Here is a 17,081-nt window from a genome sequence, read left to right as displayed (position 1 = left end):
AAGGGGGGATTATTCAAGACAGGGTCTCTGTGTAGCCCTGGCTGTTCTAGAACTCCCTCTGTAGACCAGGATGGACTCAAACTCAAGAGATTCACCTGCCTCTGCCTCCCCAGTGCTGATATTAAAGGCATATGCCACCCCAGGCTGGCTATAATGTTTTCTTAGACACAGATCTCTGTGATAGTTCAATTATAAAATAGGCAGATTAAAACAATAATTGAAAAATAGAGCAATTATAGCCATACACTATAAAATTATTTAAAACATTGGTAATTTATTGACATTTTTGATTTAACATTTTAAGACTGTAGTTGACTATAGGTGACTGAAATTTGGAGTTGGTCTTGTGTGCTGTGTATTCATATACTGAGTTCTGTGCCTCAAGATCAGACTGTAGTCTGGACATGGGCATTGTACTGACCAGAGTGCTATAAGGAATGTTCCCTAATAATTTCTCATTTGTAAGTAATATGCTTGAGCCTGTGACTGGACAGGAAAGAGAGGAAGGCGAGACTTGAGACTGAGTAGGGGCACTCAGGTAAGGACCAAAGGAGAAGGAAGAAAAGGAGAGGGAGGTGGCCATTAGTTGGGATGAACCACGAGCACATGGCGAAGAAGAGACATTTGCCCTGAGGGCAGACAACTACAGCAGAAGCACCCAGCAGACACTAATTTGGTAAGTAACAGAGCATTCAGGTGGGTTTTAACAGGATAGAAGTATTGGTAAAGCTCAGAACCTGCCCAGCATAGTGCTGACAGCTTTACTAATACATTATAATCTGTATCATTTTCTTGGGAGCAGAATGTGCAAAAGTGGGGCAGAGAAATCCCTTAAAAAATTACTTCAATAGAAATTTTGGAAAGTGAAATCAGAGAAACTGCTATCCTTAATCACTCTGAGGATCATGAAAACAGCATTCTCTGACAAAAAAAATTAAAAACAGAAATTACATCAATCTGATTTAAACTCACTCTCATTCATCAATACCCCAATGCGAGCATGCACGTACACACACGCACGCACACACGCACGCACACACGCACGCGCACACGCACGCGCACACACACACTCAGACTCAAACTAGGAGAAAAGATACTCTTAGCACTCATCTAAAAAAACCCCTGTGGTCCCATCAAGAGTCAAGTCCCACAATGACACCACTTTACTCACATTTATGTCCGTGTGGTAGATGAGGACACATAAAGCTGGCAAAATCTGAGGAAACAAGATAAACAGTAACACCAGAGTTGATGGACATGTCTTTGCAAAAACAAACTATGACACAGAAAGCAGTAATTACTTAAAACACAATGTGAAAACGTTTTAATATTTTTAAGAATAAAAATTAATAAACTCAATCTGAAAAACCAAAAAGTGTCTAATTAAAAGAGTCAAATAAATCTGACAGGGACTAATACTCCTTAAGAGAAATTAAATTACTTCCAGAAACATCAACTGTGACATAAAATGTCAGGTGAGCAGAATGGAGATGTCCGCACACAGGCACGCACTGTGGATAGCTCAGAGAAGTTAGTTCCCAGTCACCCTCATCTGAATTTTTATTCAATAAGCTGCTTGAAAGAGCTTTAGTCCAGAAAACTGCAACCAGTACAAGGTAAAAGGTGAACAGTCCTAACAGACCTTTCACAAATGTACAGCAAATGGAAAATGGCTCCTAGGGACTCATACTATTAGTGTGGTAACCAAAGGTTCAAATACTGGATAAAGACTGGATAAAGACTCTGTAGTTAAGTAAATATGTTTTACAGGATTTTTAAAAATTTAGCATATGCCACATTTCCAAGAACATCAATTTTGTCAGAAATCAATGGGCTAAATGCAAAGTCACTCAAATTATTTGCATATTTCTTAGCGTAAGAAATACATAAGGCAGTATTGCAAAACCAGCTTCTTCCCTTTCCTTATTTGAATTTGTTCTCCTCATGAAACATCATTAAAAAATAAGTATTAGCATGGACAGACGACATTCCTTTTCCTGCTGAACAACACTATACTCTGACATACGGTGTGTTATACTTAAAAACACAGGAACCTTCTTCATACTTTTAACAACGTCAGAATATGCTCATCATATTCCCTGTGCAAGAAGCCTAAAGCATACACAGGGAATCCAACCATCTCGCCTTACAAGTCTGCATTTACCTCCTGAACTGTCTCCATAGGCGGTGGGGGGTCTTTATTCCTGCAGAGATTGACAATGACCCATGTGACGTTCCGAAGGAAGGTGATGGGAATGGAGGGATTGATGAAGGACAGAAGAGGTTTGACAACTCCCAGTGATATGACATAATCTCTACATTGAGGACCATCACCTACAGAAATGAAAATTGTATTTAAAAAAAAATCACAGTCAGGATGAGAAAGTCTGAAATGTGTGCAATGACTCATGTTGGGACACTGATGCCCTATGTTTCCTCACCAGTCAGACATCAAGTGTTGCTTCCCACGATTTTGATTTGGGAAACACAAATTTAACCATTACCGACACAAATGACATATCCTTTTACGCTTTTACACTTCAGTGCCACCTTAGAAGTTTATGAATACAGTCAACTCACATGAAATTCAGAGGAAACATAGTGTGTAATGGCTATGCCAATGTGGGAGAAAAGTTAATTTAATGTTCTCAACTAAAGCCTTTCAACCTAAATTCAACTTACCTATAATGTTTCCCAAAGCCCACACTGCTTGTTCACAAACATTCTGATGTGGGGAATGGAGGAGTCGCAGGAAAAGTGGTACTGCATCTGTGTGTAAGGAAAAATGGGTTATCTAATGTAGCCACAGATTTCAATCAAGTAAGTTAATAAAATAGTCAGGAGTCAGACACACACTACAATTGCCCATTACAGTTCACTGCACAGAGTTGGCATGGATACATAGAAATAAGTAATATCAGTACTTTTACCTTGGTAATACTTGAGCCACACAGCATCAAACAGAACCTGAAGCATGCTGCTATGCCATTAACTATGCCATTAAAGAAGAGCACAACATCTTCCCTGTAACTCATTTTTTAAAAGTTCCTATCCCAAGCATGTATTCTGAAAGCCTAACACTTACTACTTTCAATGTAGTTCCAATGCCTAAGACACTTTTAACCAGAACCAACTAATCAGACTTACCAAATAATTTAAAGCAATCATACTTACTATTTTTTTATGTGTTGGGTGTTTTGCATACATGTATATGTCTGTGCACCACAAGTGCCTGTGGAGGCCAGAAGAGGGTGTCTAGTTTCCTAAAGCTAGAGTTAGAGATGGCTGTGAGCTGCCATATGCATACTGGGAATGGAACCTGAGCCTCCTGGAAAAGCGACCAAGCTCTTAACTGTGGAGCCATCTCTCTAGCCCCTCACTTTCTCTCACGCCTTACATCCGCCTTCAGCACTGAGCTCACTTTCTCTTAACCTTCTACTCTGTGCTAGCTCTGGATTATTTAGCTTTACCTGTACACTAGATACTGACCTTGACCTTTTTATTACAAATGACCCACCCTTCAACAGAGCACATGTATCACTCTAAGTGTACCTTTTAGCTCTTCTGAAGAACCAGTCCCCACTACAATCCAGCTTCACATGTTCATCACCCCCAGAGGAGCTCCCCAATCTCTACGATCAACATCCACTTACTCTTCTATTACTCAGTTCCCCAAATGAGCAATCATTTACAAGCTTGCCTTTCCTATGTATGGACTTGTCTATCCTGGACATTTCAGAGAAATGAAATCACATCCTTCACTTCTTAACTTCCAAGTTCATCCACTTCACAGGTGTCACTGCTTTATTCTAGATTGTTAATATTCAGTTAATATATTTTATTGACCCATTAATAGTGAACTCCTGAGAAACTATAACTGGATGCTCTGTGAACATCTCACACATGCTTTCCCACCTCATCTAGGAGTAGAACTGGGGACACATGGTCAACTCAAGCAAAACTTTTTAAAAAACTAATATCCAAGGCATTTTTACTTTCTATCATGATAAATTCAGTTTAAAATGGAAAGGATGAAAGTAAAAGGCTATGTTGTTAACTTTACCTCCTAATTTCTATTAAAAACAAGTTCATTACAACACCAAATTGGAAACGTTTTTAAGAGCTGTAGTAGCTTCAGCCACAAATCATAGTAACTTACTTGGAATAAGCAAAGTATGGGGCACATGCCTTTAATCCCAGCACTCAGAAGGCAGAGGCAGGCTAAGGCCAGCCTGGTTTATATAACAAGTTTCAGATCGGCCAAGGCAACATAGTAAAGACCTGTCTCACTGTGTATGAGCCAGGTATAAAACACACCTGTCATGCCAATACTCAGGATGCTGAGGCAGGGGTATCCTGAGTTTAAGGTCAGGCTGGAACTACATAGAAAGCTCAAAGATCAGATCTGGTTACACAGCAAGACCCTCCCCACCAAGCCCTACTCCAAAACAACTATATGCTGTAACATGAAAGGCCTAAGCTACTCCGCATACTTAGAAGGTACTAAAAACAAGGTATTTCAAGTCCTGTTACTAGGATATGGTCTCTACCAAGAAACATAGTCTATTCTCTTTTTTGTTCCAAAATTACAATTATTTTGTAGCAGTTTAATACCAAAGATAAAAAAAAATCATTAAAGTAACATAAAAAAATTATACCCATTTCCAAATATTCTAAGATAAAATTCAGTTTTTGGTATAAAAACTATTGTAATCATTTTTAAGAAAAAGATTTGACTTACTAGACTGTACAACAGCTTGAGTCTGTGCAGAAGTTCCTGATGCTATATTAGTTAGGGCCCAAGCAGCTTCAAACTGTAATGAAGGGCTGTTGAAAAGGAAAAACAAAAACCTTTTTAGAGAGGTAACCCCCGCCATACCTTGTGAGCCTCGACCGCTTACTTGGTCCTTGAATTTCACGTTGCTATATCCAACAGCAGCTGCAGGTATCTATCTGCTTCTCAGGGAGAGGCGCTACAGTCTGCCTTCCTTCTTTATGCCCACAGAGAGGGGCAGCAACCAGACAAACACCTCTTGACTGGTCTTTGCCCATAGACATCTAACGAACGAATCATGACTTGATGTCCTGAATATTCCTTGCTTTTAGAGTAACCAACGCACTACCACTGTACAGCCAAAGGCCTTATAATCTCACTTTAATCCCAGCTGCAGACTCCAGCCTAGTCTTAAAACGGTGACCCACCAGAGTCCACTACACCATCTGGGCTAGATTTCAAACTGTTATAATTCCTCAAATAAAGCATTATAATTTGAGTCAAATCATGGAAGAGCTAACAAAAAAGTAAAAAGGAAATCTGCTTTCCTAAATTGGATTTTAAATGGTAGGCACGGACAATCTACATTAAAAAGGATATCACAGGTGGAACAATGTACAGATGATAAAAAGCAGATTAAGAAAGTTAAAGATGTACAAAAATGAGACTGTGTACATAAGCTTCAGAACTTAGAATTTATTCTATTGAGAAGTGAGAATTTATTCTACTGAAAAGTGGAGTAAAGTCAGGCGTGGTAATTAATACACACCTTTAACCCCAGCATTTGGCAGGTGGATCTTTATGAGTTGGAGGCTAGCCTAGTCTACATAGTGAATTCTAGGCCAGCCAAGAATACACAGTAAGAACCCTGTCTCCAGAAAAAGAGGGGGTGGGGGTGGGTCAAAAGAGACATACAGACAGGCAAGCAGACAGACAAAAGGAAAAATAATGAAAAAAAATAAAAGGGCAAAATTTTTGATACCAAGAAGCAAAGGATGGTCTGAGCTACAGAGCAAATTCAAAGTGGCCCACTCAAGTGAATGAGTAAGACCACATCTCAAAAGCAAAAGCAATGGCAGGAGATACAGCCCAGGGTCGGAACACCTGCCTGTCCTATATGAGGATCCAGTAATGGGGTGGGAAGGTAGGGACTGGAGTCAGAGTCAATGGCATGTAAAACGGATAAAAGGGGTTAAAGACTGGTATAGGGGAGATCTATTAAAAAGAAGCAACACAGACAGACAGAAGAATATAATGACAGAAAGAACACTGGAGTAGGAAGGCAGATAGCTAGCAAAAAAACTAAAATGAACACAAACTAGGGAATAAGACAAATCCATCTATGTAAACACATAAGAGAGTAAGGAAAACAAATGATCGGATCCAGCAGCAGTGTAGATGAAAATGCACATTCCATGTCAGCAAGAGCAACCAGAAACCAGAATAGACAGGAGCTGACACCATCAACTCTGGCACAAGGCAGGGAATAGAAGGTATGAAAGGCTGACTGGGGGCCAGGGACATTAAAAGGATGCTCATGAGATAGGAGTGACAGATGATACGTACTACCACAAACTGGGAGTGGAAGTGTTAATAAGCAGTTAAGGAGGGTTGACAAAGTACTGGAAATGGGGCCATGAACCGGAAAATGGGAAGATAACAAAAAAATAAATCTGCAGGGCCAAGGTAAAGTTTCCAAAAGTCATGTGAAAAACAAAAACAAAACAAAACAAAAAAACAAAACAAAACCCCAGAACACCAAGATATAAAAACAGCTGAATGAAGCAAATAAACAACACGAAATATTTTGTGTAAACTATGTACATTTCTTCAGAACCACCTAATTTTTACAGATGAAATGTCTGAGGCTCAAAACTCAGTTGTGTTCTGATCAACACCTCATCTACAGTCAGACCAGGGTCGACATGGCTGTAAGTCTAAGGTGACCACTTTACACTATTACCACAGCTTTTCAGAGAAAGCATGAAAGCGTTACCTAAAGCACTGGCAGTTTTCTAGTCATGCCACAGCTTGGGTGATGGTTCTAAAATTATTGTTAAGTTGTTTATATTTTGTCCTATTTTTTTGTTAAATCTATGTCAAAGACTGGAATGAACAGACAAAGAGTGGGAGGAACAGACCAGAAACCAAAAACAAAAAGGAGGCTTAGTGGTAGATGTAAGATGGGACTTAATCTTTTAAATAACTAGAATAAAATTTATCTTCACTCAAATAAACCCTGATATGGAAACTACACAGCAGGTTTTAAGATATCGAGTACATTTTAATGAAAATATCTCTTGATCCCAAAGAGATTAAGATTTATAGACCTTACACTGTAGTTACTATCTCCTGAGATCACTTAAGACTATGCCCTTAGCCTACCATCCTACTATGTACTCAACCTGTTTAAATTAAACTTACCTTTAAGAAAACCACGTAATTAACCTCACCATGTCTTTGATTTTCCACACAAACTAAACTAAAGCATAGTTTTAATTTTAGGTTATATACGCTTCCATACCCTTTCCATTCTCATATTCTCTCCCTCTCTCCCCCACCCTGTGTGTAACAGGTTGAAAACAACCTTATACCACCAATACCCATAAATGTTGGAAATCCTTTGGCTTGGTAAATATGGCTTGGTAATGTGTTTTTTTCAAGTGCTGTTTGCCTGGGTTAGGTGGCAGCAGTGAAGTGACGCTTTCCTTTGCAGATCTGTTAAAGATTTCTGTAGACAATTCCTCACCCCCTTCCCAATGCCTGTGTTCTGTGCTATTCAATCGATACAGAGCAAAGCCCTTTGTTAAGAACATGGACAGATCCAGACATTCAGATACATATAGACCAGACAGGCAGCAGGACCAATCAGACACATACACCAGGCTGACTACAGATAAGCCAAGCACCACAGTTTATGGATGGAAGACAGAGAGAGAATAATAGAAAGCTCAAAATTGGGCTCATTCTTTAAAGGAAGTGTCTGTTTCACCCTGTAAGGTACATTTTGTGAGGTTATCCTGAAGGCATTAACAGACACAGGGAAGGCCTAGAGGCAGAGGGAGCTTTGCAGTACCATGGAAGCATACGTGTTCTTAAGTAGACAGCCTTCAGGGGCAGCCCGTGTACCACTATTTTTATTTAATCTATTAAAAAATTCTTGGGGGACATTCGGCAAAATATCTCACTTCAGTCTATATGTAGAATAGTATTAGTTTTAAAGAGTTTTGGATTTCAAATCATGTTAATTCAAACTGAGGGAGTTTAATGGGCAGCCCTGAGAGATGTCTATACATAAACAGAAACAGGACAGCAGTTCTCCAAGATGCCAAGGACTACACTCCCCTTCTTGTGGGTAAGCAGAGTGCCCTCGCCTGACATGGGATAACTAACCACGGCTGGAGTGCTATTAAAGACTGGCCAAAGGGTCAGTGATCAGCTGGACTATTCCCAGGGTAAGGACAAGCCACATGGTCTGGAAACCATTCATGCTGACTAGTCATGAGGCTAATCTATATATAGACTCATAGGCAAATGGTGACTCAAATACTATTTGTGATGTTTAAATACTATCACCAGGGAAGAAAACTGCATGGAAATATGACAATTTAAAACACAGAGGGTTAAGACAGATAGCTCAGTGGTAAAGAACCTGCTTTGAAGGTTCAAGGCAGGAGTTTGGTGTACAGCATCTCAAAATAAAACAAATCCCTTTGGTAAAATATGAATTTTAAATTTTAAGTTACTGAAGAAAGTGAGTAGGCAAATTCAAACTTACTTATCATCCCTTTCTAGACATTTGACTAGAATTGGTAAAATCCCAGATTTTATTAGGTCATCAATTGGTGGATTTCTGTCACTGGATAATAGTTTCCTATAAAAAGAAAATAAGAAGTTAATGGCTATGGCTCCCAAAGTATGGACATGTGCATACCCCACTTCTACACGGTAAGCTGTGACAGCCAGGGCAGATACAGATCACCGCTTACCTTGCTGCCTGCACAGCACTCAACTGGACTACGGGATTATCACTTGTAGCATTCTGCAACAACAAATGTATATTTCAGACATCTAAAAACAAAGAGACTGTTTCAAGCATTTCAGAATGACACTATTAAATTAATAACATACCTGTAATATAGCTTCTAGTGTTACATTTTGCTTAAAAAGAAAGAAAAGATAGTTCAGCAGAGAATATTAACAAAACTATTTATTAGTCTATCTGGTAATGATTTAACATGCCATTTTCATTATTAACTTTTTCTTAAGTTTAAAATAGTGTTCCCCTGGTTATAACAAAAAATATTTACAGGTACATTATAAAAACACGGGTAACTTACTGCTTTAAAATCAGCATCAACATCTGAATCTTCTAAGCTTTCTTCTTGGGGAACATTTCTCTTTTTCAGTAAGTGTTCGTCTCTTTTGTTCTGAAAGACAATCAATAAAAGCTTAAGAACTCATGAAGGCTGTTGTTAAAATGAAGCTGGTTTTGGTGCAAGAATTAACAATGACCTGGCTTAACTCCACTGCTTGTGTAATCCCACCCCCAGTTCACTAAGTACCACCTGTTCAGACCAATACTGTGGTACTGGGGTACAGTACTACACATCAAGCAGTTTTTACCTACCTATTGCTAACAGCTGCCTGAAATTATTAAGAAGACAACAAGAACAGCTTAAGGAGACATAGCAATGCCTCACTGCAAGTTGGGGGTATAAGGAATAAGACTATATTAAGTTAGCACTTAAATTTCAGACTAAACTTTTATTTATCTTCTTCTAATACTATCATCATCAGCATCATTACTATTAGGCCCATGAGCCACAGTGCGTGCGTGCGTGCATATCTATCTATCTATCTATCTATCTATCTATCTATCTATCTATCTATCTATCTATCTATCTATCTATGAATTTGGCCTATCTATCTATCTATCTATCTATCTATCTATCTATCTATCTATCTATCTATCTATCTATGAATCTATGAATTTGGCCTATCTATCTATCTATCTATCTATCTATCTATCTATCTATCTTTCTATCTATCTATGAATTTGGCTCTCTCTTCTCCACTTATGAGAGCAGGTCGTCAGGCTTGAGCCTCCAGTAGCTACAAGTACACCTACTGCCTGACCATCTTGCCAGCCCAGATTAAACTCTTGCTACATGAATTTCAGAAAACAAGAATTCTTCCCACTGTCCATTTTATGGCACCCAAATCGTTCCGAATGGTAACTATGCTATTTCAAGTATTATTTGACAGCAAGCAACTTTTCAACTTAAAATGTGAATACACTTCTAGAGCCAATATTGTGAATGTATTTGATTACAGCAGTTATTAAAGAGGCATTAATATTCACACAAAATTAGAATCAAACAAAAAATGAAAACTGCACACACATTTGCACCTTAACGTTTGTCCTGTGTATAAGCCAGCACATTTAAACACAGTGATATCTATATAGTCATTAGCACATTCCCACTTTTAATAACATTATTCTTTCTTAGTAACTACACAAGTAACCAACACTAGTTATTTTTTTAAACTACAATATTTCATAGATGGCAAAGCCACTGATATTTATATACTCCAAGTGGCCTCATACAGAATACATACTTATATACTAACATACAGTAAAGAAAATGATAGGTGGCGCTGTCCAATTTTTGTTTTGTTTTGTTATGAGATGGTTACCAGGGACTGAACCTGGGCTTTGCAAATGCTAGGCAAACATTCTACCACTAAGCCATACATGTAGCCTTCAGATGGCATTCTTGGCCAACTGACAAAATATACTACCAATAGTAAAGGACAGATTAACTCTGTGTGCTTCCTAGTCTGCTATAGGGAAAAAACAATACCCCTTTGGCACTGTTAGTGAAAATCAGACAAATTCTAATCTTCCGTTAAGAGGGATCTTCCTGCTCCTTAAGAATAGGATTATAGGGTTGGGGATTTAGCTCAGTGCTAGAGCGCTTGCCTAGCAAGCGCAAGGCCCTGGGTTCGGTCCCCAGCTCCGAAAAAAAGAAAAGGAAAAAAAAAAAAGAATAGGATTATAGGAATATACCATCAAATCTAGTCTATTCATTAATTTCTAAGTTAATTACATTGACATTAGAGAAAATGGCTTTATATAACACTCAGTTTTGTAGGCTTTTATCTGTACTTCCACCTACCCAACCCCTGAATGAGCATTTCTTCTCCAAGGAATCATGTAACCTTTTTTTATAGTTATTAGTAGCCAAGAGGTAGTAACTGGGCACTCCAGAGACCGAGTCAGACACACCTGTAAGTTCCAGAATGTACAGGGATATACAGAGACTGTCTCAAAACACAGAGAAGAGAGGAGAGGAGAGGGGAGGGGAGGGGAGGGAGGGGAGGGGGGGAGGGGAGGAAAGGGGAAGGGGAGGGGAGGGGGAAAGGAAGAGGGAGGAGGGGGGGAAAGGGGAAGGGGGAGGGAAGGGGAAGGGCAGGGAAGGGGGAAGGGAGGGGAAGGGGAGGGGAAGGGGGAAGCAAGGGGAAGGGGAGGGAGAGGGGAAAGGGAAAGAAGGGGAAGAAGGGGGAAGGGGAAGAAGAGGGAAAGGGGGGAGAAGGGGGAAGAAGGGGAAAGGAGGGGGAAGGGGAGGGGGAGGGGAAAGAGAAAGGACAAGGGAAAGGGAAAGAAGGGGGAAGGGGGAAGAAGGGGGAAGGAGAGCAGGAGGGGAAGGGAAAAGGAAAAGGAAAGGAAAGAGAAAAAGAAAAGGGCATCTAAGAATAATAATATAAAAATTTTTTAAAAGTCTGAATACAACACAGAAAAAGAGATCTCCTTTGTATTAGAGAAATTCTCTGGATGATTTTGTTGAAAATATTTTATGTGCCATTAACCTGGGTTTCTTATTCCTCTATTCCTATCATTTGTAGATTCGGCCTGTTTATAATGCCTCAGACTTCCTGCGTGTTTTAAGATTTAACATTTTCTTCAACTGAAGTATCAATTCTTCTATCTTCAAAGCCCAAGACTCTCTCTTCCACTTCTTACACTCTGTTGGTGGGACTTACCTGAGGTTTGTTTGACTTCCTAAACTTTTGATTTGCAGTTTCAGTTTTCTTTATTGTTTCCCTTTCTATTTTCATGTTTTCAATTATTTTCAGACTTCATTGAAGAATTTACTAATATCACCTGTAAGGTCCTTGAACACGTCTGTAAATGCTATTGTGAAGCCCTTGTCTTATGCTTCAGCTATGACTGCATTTCCCAGGCCTACTGTGAGAGGGTTACTGGGTTCTGATGGAGGCAGCTTACTGTCTTGACTATCAGTGTTCCAGTTTGTGCACTGGTGTCTAGGCATCTGAGTTCTGGATGCTTGTGACCCTAGCTATTTTGATCTATCTGGTCTTGTCTTTATTGGGTGGGTGTTCCATTACTAGTGTCTTCTCCCCTCTCCCTCTCCCTCTCCCTGTCAGGACCATGTGGTGGCTAAGGGTTGTCCGGTCACTAGGGTCCTGAGTAGAATGAATGTGCTGTTAAGGTATCAGGGTTTGAACTGGAGAAATGAAGACAAGACAGAAGGGGAAGAGGGGTTGAAAGGGTCCACAGAGAGGAAGAAAGCTGGGTCTGCCACAAGGTTTGAAGAGCCCCAGGAGTGGAGTCAGAAAGAGGTGAGCAGCCCTTGAAGGCCATCTACACCTGGGTTAGGGGTGAGACTGGAAGTTTTCAATGGAGGACAGGAAGGAGACTGAAAACTGTCTGACTGACCTTCAGATGAGCACAGTAAAGAGTGCCTCCAGATCTTGGTGGCTGACACAGGGGATGGTGAAGCAGGAAGGTTGAATCTGCTGCTAAGTTTTACAGAGTCCCCAAGGAATGGAGGCAGAGGAGAAACTACTACTTTGTAGGTAGTCTGCTAAAGGGCTGGGGATGAGACTGGTGAGTTGGAAAGGGAGGATAGGAAAGAGAATGAAGATTGCCTACCTGATTCCTAGGTCAGTGTGGCTAGCTGATTCCCAGATAGAGAATGGCTATGGTATTGGGGGTTGACACAGGGATAGGGTAAGAAAAGGGTGGGTATGAATATATGGGGAGTACTTAGAGAACATAAGCAGAAAGCTTAGTTCAGTATTTTTTGAGTCTTTGTTGATTAGGAGTATTGACCTGGAGTTTTCTTTCCTTGACTATTAGAATAATATTGGCTTCTGAGAAGGAGCTTGAGCTATTTCTGTTTTTGTCTTAGAATTTTACTGCTGTGAACAGACACCAAGACTAAGGCAATTCTTATAAGGACATTTGACTGGGGCTGGCTTACAGGTTCAGAGGTTCAGTCCATTATCATCAAGGCTGGAACATGGTGGCATCCAGGCAGGCATGGTGCAGGAGGAGCTGAGAGTTCTACATCTTGATCTGAACGCTGCCAGCAGAACACTGACTTCCAGGCAGCTAGGGTGAGGGTTTTAAAGCTCCACATATGCAGTGACACACCTACTCCAATGGAGTCACACCTCCAATAAATAGTGCCACTTGGGTCAAGCATATACAAATCGTCATAGTTTCTATTCTTTTGAACAGTTTAAGAATTGGCTAGAGATATTGTTTCCAAGTGTGGTAGAATTCTATTGTGACTCCATCTGGCCTTGGACTGGCTTTGTTGTCTTATATTTTTTAAACTGGAAGGCTTTTATTATTATCAATCTCATTAGTTATGGGTTTGTTTAGGTTGCTGACTCTCATGCTGAATCTAGAGATTTTATCTTCTGACTTTTTTTAAGAAAGCCAGAGTCTCATATATTCTTGGGCTGGCCCTTAAACCTGCTATATAGCTAAGGTGGCTTTGAATTCCTGATCATCCTGTCTACAAGTGTTAGATTCCTGGTAAACCATCATGACTGGTTTACGATTGGTGCTGAGATAGAATACGAGGCGGCGGGGGCGGGGGGCGGGGGGGGCTTCTTCTTCTTCTTCTTCTTCTTCTTCTTCTTCTTCTTCTTCTTCTTCTTCTTCTTCTTCTTCTTCTTTTAATTTAACAATTAAGTCAATTTATTTAAACAGTTGACTTAGCATCTGCAATGGTGACTTCAGCCTCCACTCCTGGCTCAATACTGATGGAAGTAATCTGTTTAACAATCTCTGAAGGACTGTGTAAGTCAGTGAGTCGCTTGTGGATTCTCATCTGGAAACGATCCCACGTCTTGGAACCTTCACCGCAAGGGGTTTTTCTGGTAGTGATTCTCAGCGTCTTGGTAGGTCCTTTCACTTTCAGATTCTTCTCCTTTGTTCCTCTGATCAAGTCCGCACAAACCTTCTCCAGCGACTTCACATTGTGGCTGGTGAGCGTGATTCGAACCGGTGAATTGATACTTTGGGCTCCACGGGAGTTTTCCCGGTATCTTTAAATGCCATGGCCGAGTGGCTTCCTGACCGACCTGTTCCTCAGCAGGAGCTAACAGCCGTGAGTCAGGACAGAGCAGACTGGACAAGGCTCCACAGCACGCACCACAGGTCTCAGAAAGAGGAGGCTTCTTCTTATATGCTAAAATAAGCATTCTACCTACCAACTGATCCACAATTATCAGTCATAAATGCTTTAAAATAAATATTTTAGGATTTTTCCATAGAGACAATTTTGTCATAAACAAAACTATCTTTTCCTTCCTATTCTTCTGGCACTGACTATATAACTTCCAACAATATAATAATCAACACCGACGAGAATGAATCCTCCTGACTTGTCACCAAATCTTAGGGAACACTTTCAGTCTTTCTTCACTGAGTACAAAATGTGTGGTTGTTGTTCATCAAGATGTGGTAATGCCTCTCATTCCTAATGTGTTCAGTATTTAATCAGGAATGAGCATTAGACTTTTGTAAAATGGACATGATCTTATGATTTTTCTTGCATACCTAATGAGGAGAGTTCAGGGAAAGCTGCTGTGATGGTCTGAGTAAGAATGTTCTCCACAGACTCAAAGATGTGAACACTTAGGGACTGGCACCTGTTTGAAAAGATTAGCAGGTGCGGCCTTGGTGGAGGAAAGGTCACTGTGGGGGCTGTGAGGTTTCAAATACCCAAGCCAGGCCCACAGGCTCTCTCTTCCTCCAGATCTGGAGGTAGAACTCTAGGCTTCTCCAGCACCATGTCTACCTGTATAGGTATGCTTCCAGAACCATGCTTCCCACCATGATAAACCTCTGACTGGGAGCCAGCCCCAATTAAAGGCTTTCCTTTCTAAGAGTTGTCGTGGCCATGGCGTCTCTTCCCAGCAACACAACACTGACTAAGCAGCTGATTTATTCTGTTTGAAGGGTTTTTGAGACAGCTGTCCCACTAACTCAGGCTAGCCTCGAACTTACGGCAATTCAGTCTCATCCTTCCAAGTACTGGATCACAGGTTTGAGCTATCATACCCAGTTCAGCCTGTAGTATTTTGTGGAGAGGGTGTGTGTGAATGCCATAGTGCACACGTGAAGTAAAAAGACAAGCTATATAAATATGAGACTCAAACGCAGGTTGTCAAACTTTGTGGCATGTGCCGTTACTTGCTAAGCTACCTCCCTGGTCCATAATATGGAACATTTTTTAAAAGAAATATTTTAAGAAGCCAAACAACTAATCGAAATACTGAATCTAATAAGCCAAATGAGGCGTGTCAGTGATTTCTAACTTGTCTCACTTTTAACTTACCTGACTGATCAAACACCACCAACAGATTTTTAAGTTTAATATAATGTGCAAAGTGGAGAAAATTACTTATTACCAGTAATAAGTATTAAACTGATTCTCATAAACTATTACTCATTGAACATTTACATTCAGACCTACTACAGCATAATGGTTAAAAGCTTTGTCATTTTCAGCTAGTGACTTTAGATGACCTTGATCTCCATCTTCCTGCATCTACCTCCCAAACGCTGAGATCACAGGACTTAGGTGCCATATCCCCAGCCAGAACAGTGTCTTAATTGCTTTGTTTTTTTTTTAAATACATAGTCTCCTTACCTTCCGGAGTTCCACTGTCACCTCATTTCTGTGTCTTCGCATTGTCTACAAAGAAAAGTAAGATTACTTTAGTACCAAGACTTTAATACTGTTAATATGCAATTGGTGTCTTCTGTTTAGAACCAAAACAATCTTTTTTGGAACAAGTTGAGTTTTTTTTTTTATTTTATATGTTATGTTTGCAATAATAATAATAATAATAATAATAATAATAATAATAATAAAATATATATATGACTGTGTACAACTGCAGGCAATGCCCGTGGGGATCAGAAGAGGGCTCACCTAGGACTAGTTACAGGTGTGTATGAGCAACCATGTAGGTGCTAGCACTTGACTCTGGATCCCCTGGAAGAGCAGCCAGTGCTCTTACTACTAAGCCATCTCTCCAGCCCCCCAATTTAATCTTAAAATAAAAACTTGATTCATATATTCATTTAATCTGTTTGTTCTTGAGACAAGCTCTTACCACATAGCCCAGGCTGGTCTTGAATCAAACTGTTCCTACATCGGCCTCCTCACAAGTTCTAAGATCACAAGCACACGCCACTGTATTTACCTGACCAATTCTTTTTAAACAATGAACAGTAATTAGCTAAAAAGCTGACAGTGTTTTATTAAATATCTACTGGTTGATTCATGTAAATTGTGATCTGGCTTGACTACCATAATCCATTGTTCTATCCAAATAGCACCCACGTTTTTTGTTTTGGTGGTGGTGTGGGGGGTATGTGTGTGTGTCTGTGTAGAGTTATATCCTCTCTTTAGCGTATTGTTTGTAGGAAATCTAAATTGCCACCTCACTCCCTCCTATCTTGTCTCCTAGCAAATACCACACAGAGCAGAACAATTACCTGTAATAACCTAAGTCCTAAGCAACAAGGTGACACTAAGTTTTCAGAGATTTGGACACAGAATCAACACTGTCCATATCCTCACCCATAAGCTGCCTCACTCTTCCAGTAAATTATAGTTTTGCTGAAGTCAGTCAGATGAGGCTTTAGAACCAATGAACTGTCTCTTTACTGATAGTCTAAAGTAACGTGAAAATTGCTGATTACATCCTTGTCATATACAAGCAGCTGCCTCATGTTCTGCTACATGCCTTTCCTACTATGATGGATTCCATCCCCTCAATCCATGAATCAAAATAAATTCTGCCTACTTAAGTTATTTCTTTGAGGTACGTGATCACAGTTGCTCTAACAACCCATGGATACAGACAGACGGTTGGACCTGGTCTGCAGGAGGAATTTAACATTATTAGAAATAGGTGCTACAGAGCAGTCAGCTATTCGGCTAGAAGCCTAGGAAACTAGAATGCCAGC

The 17,081-nt window shown here is 40.1% G+C and overlaps 1 protein-coding gene and 1 pseudogene across 2 annotated transcripts in view; both read right to left on the bottom strand.

Moving 5' to 3' along the window:
• Kpna3 (karyopherin subunit alpha 3) overlaps positions 1 to 17,081 on the bottom strand; it is a 68,711-nt gene that overhangs the window by 15,764 nt on the left and 35,866 nt on the right. For both annotated transcript variants that reach the window (XM_032918325.1, XM_032918324.1), the window contains exons 2-10: positions 15,754 to 15,798; positions 9,115 to 9,204; positions 8,906 to 8,935; positions 8,764 to 8,816; positions 8,553 to 8,648; positions 4,742 to 4,827; positions 2,683 to 2,769; positions 2,165 to 2,334; positions 1,172 to 1,216 (exon numbers count right to left, since the gene is read on the bottom strand). In XM_032918325.1, coding sequence (XP_032774216.1) covers positions 1,172 to 1,216; positions 2,165 to 2,334; positions 2,683 to 2,769; positions 4,742 to 4,827; positions 8,553 to 8,648; positions 8,764 to 8,816; positions 8,906 to 8,935; positions 9,115 to 9,204; positions 15,754 to 15,798 — 702 coding nt within the window. The remainder of the gene's footprint in view (positions 1 to 1,171; positions 1,217 to 2,164; positions 2,335 to 2,682; positions 2,770 to 4,741; positions 4,828 to 8,552; positions 8,649 to 8,763; positions 8,817 to 8,905; positions 8,936 to 9,114; positions 9,205 to 15,753; positions 15,799 to 17,081) is intronic.
• LOC116914047 lies at positions 13,770 to 14,156 on the bottom strand (annotated as a pseudogene).

The sequence above is a fragment of the Rattus rattus genome, chromosome 12 (assembly GCF_011064425.1).
Source record: "Rattus rattus isolate New Zealand chromosome 12, Rrattus_CSIRO_v1, whole genome shotgun sequence".
Lineage (NCBI taxonomy): Eukaryota > Metazoa > Chordata > Mammalia > Rodentia > Muridae > Rattus > Rattus rattus.
This window is presented reverse-complemented; position numbering and strand designations above follow the sequence as displayed.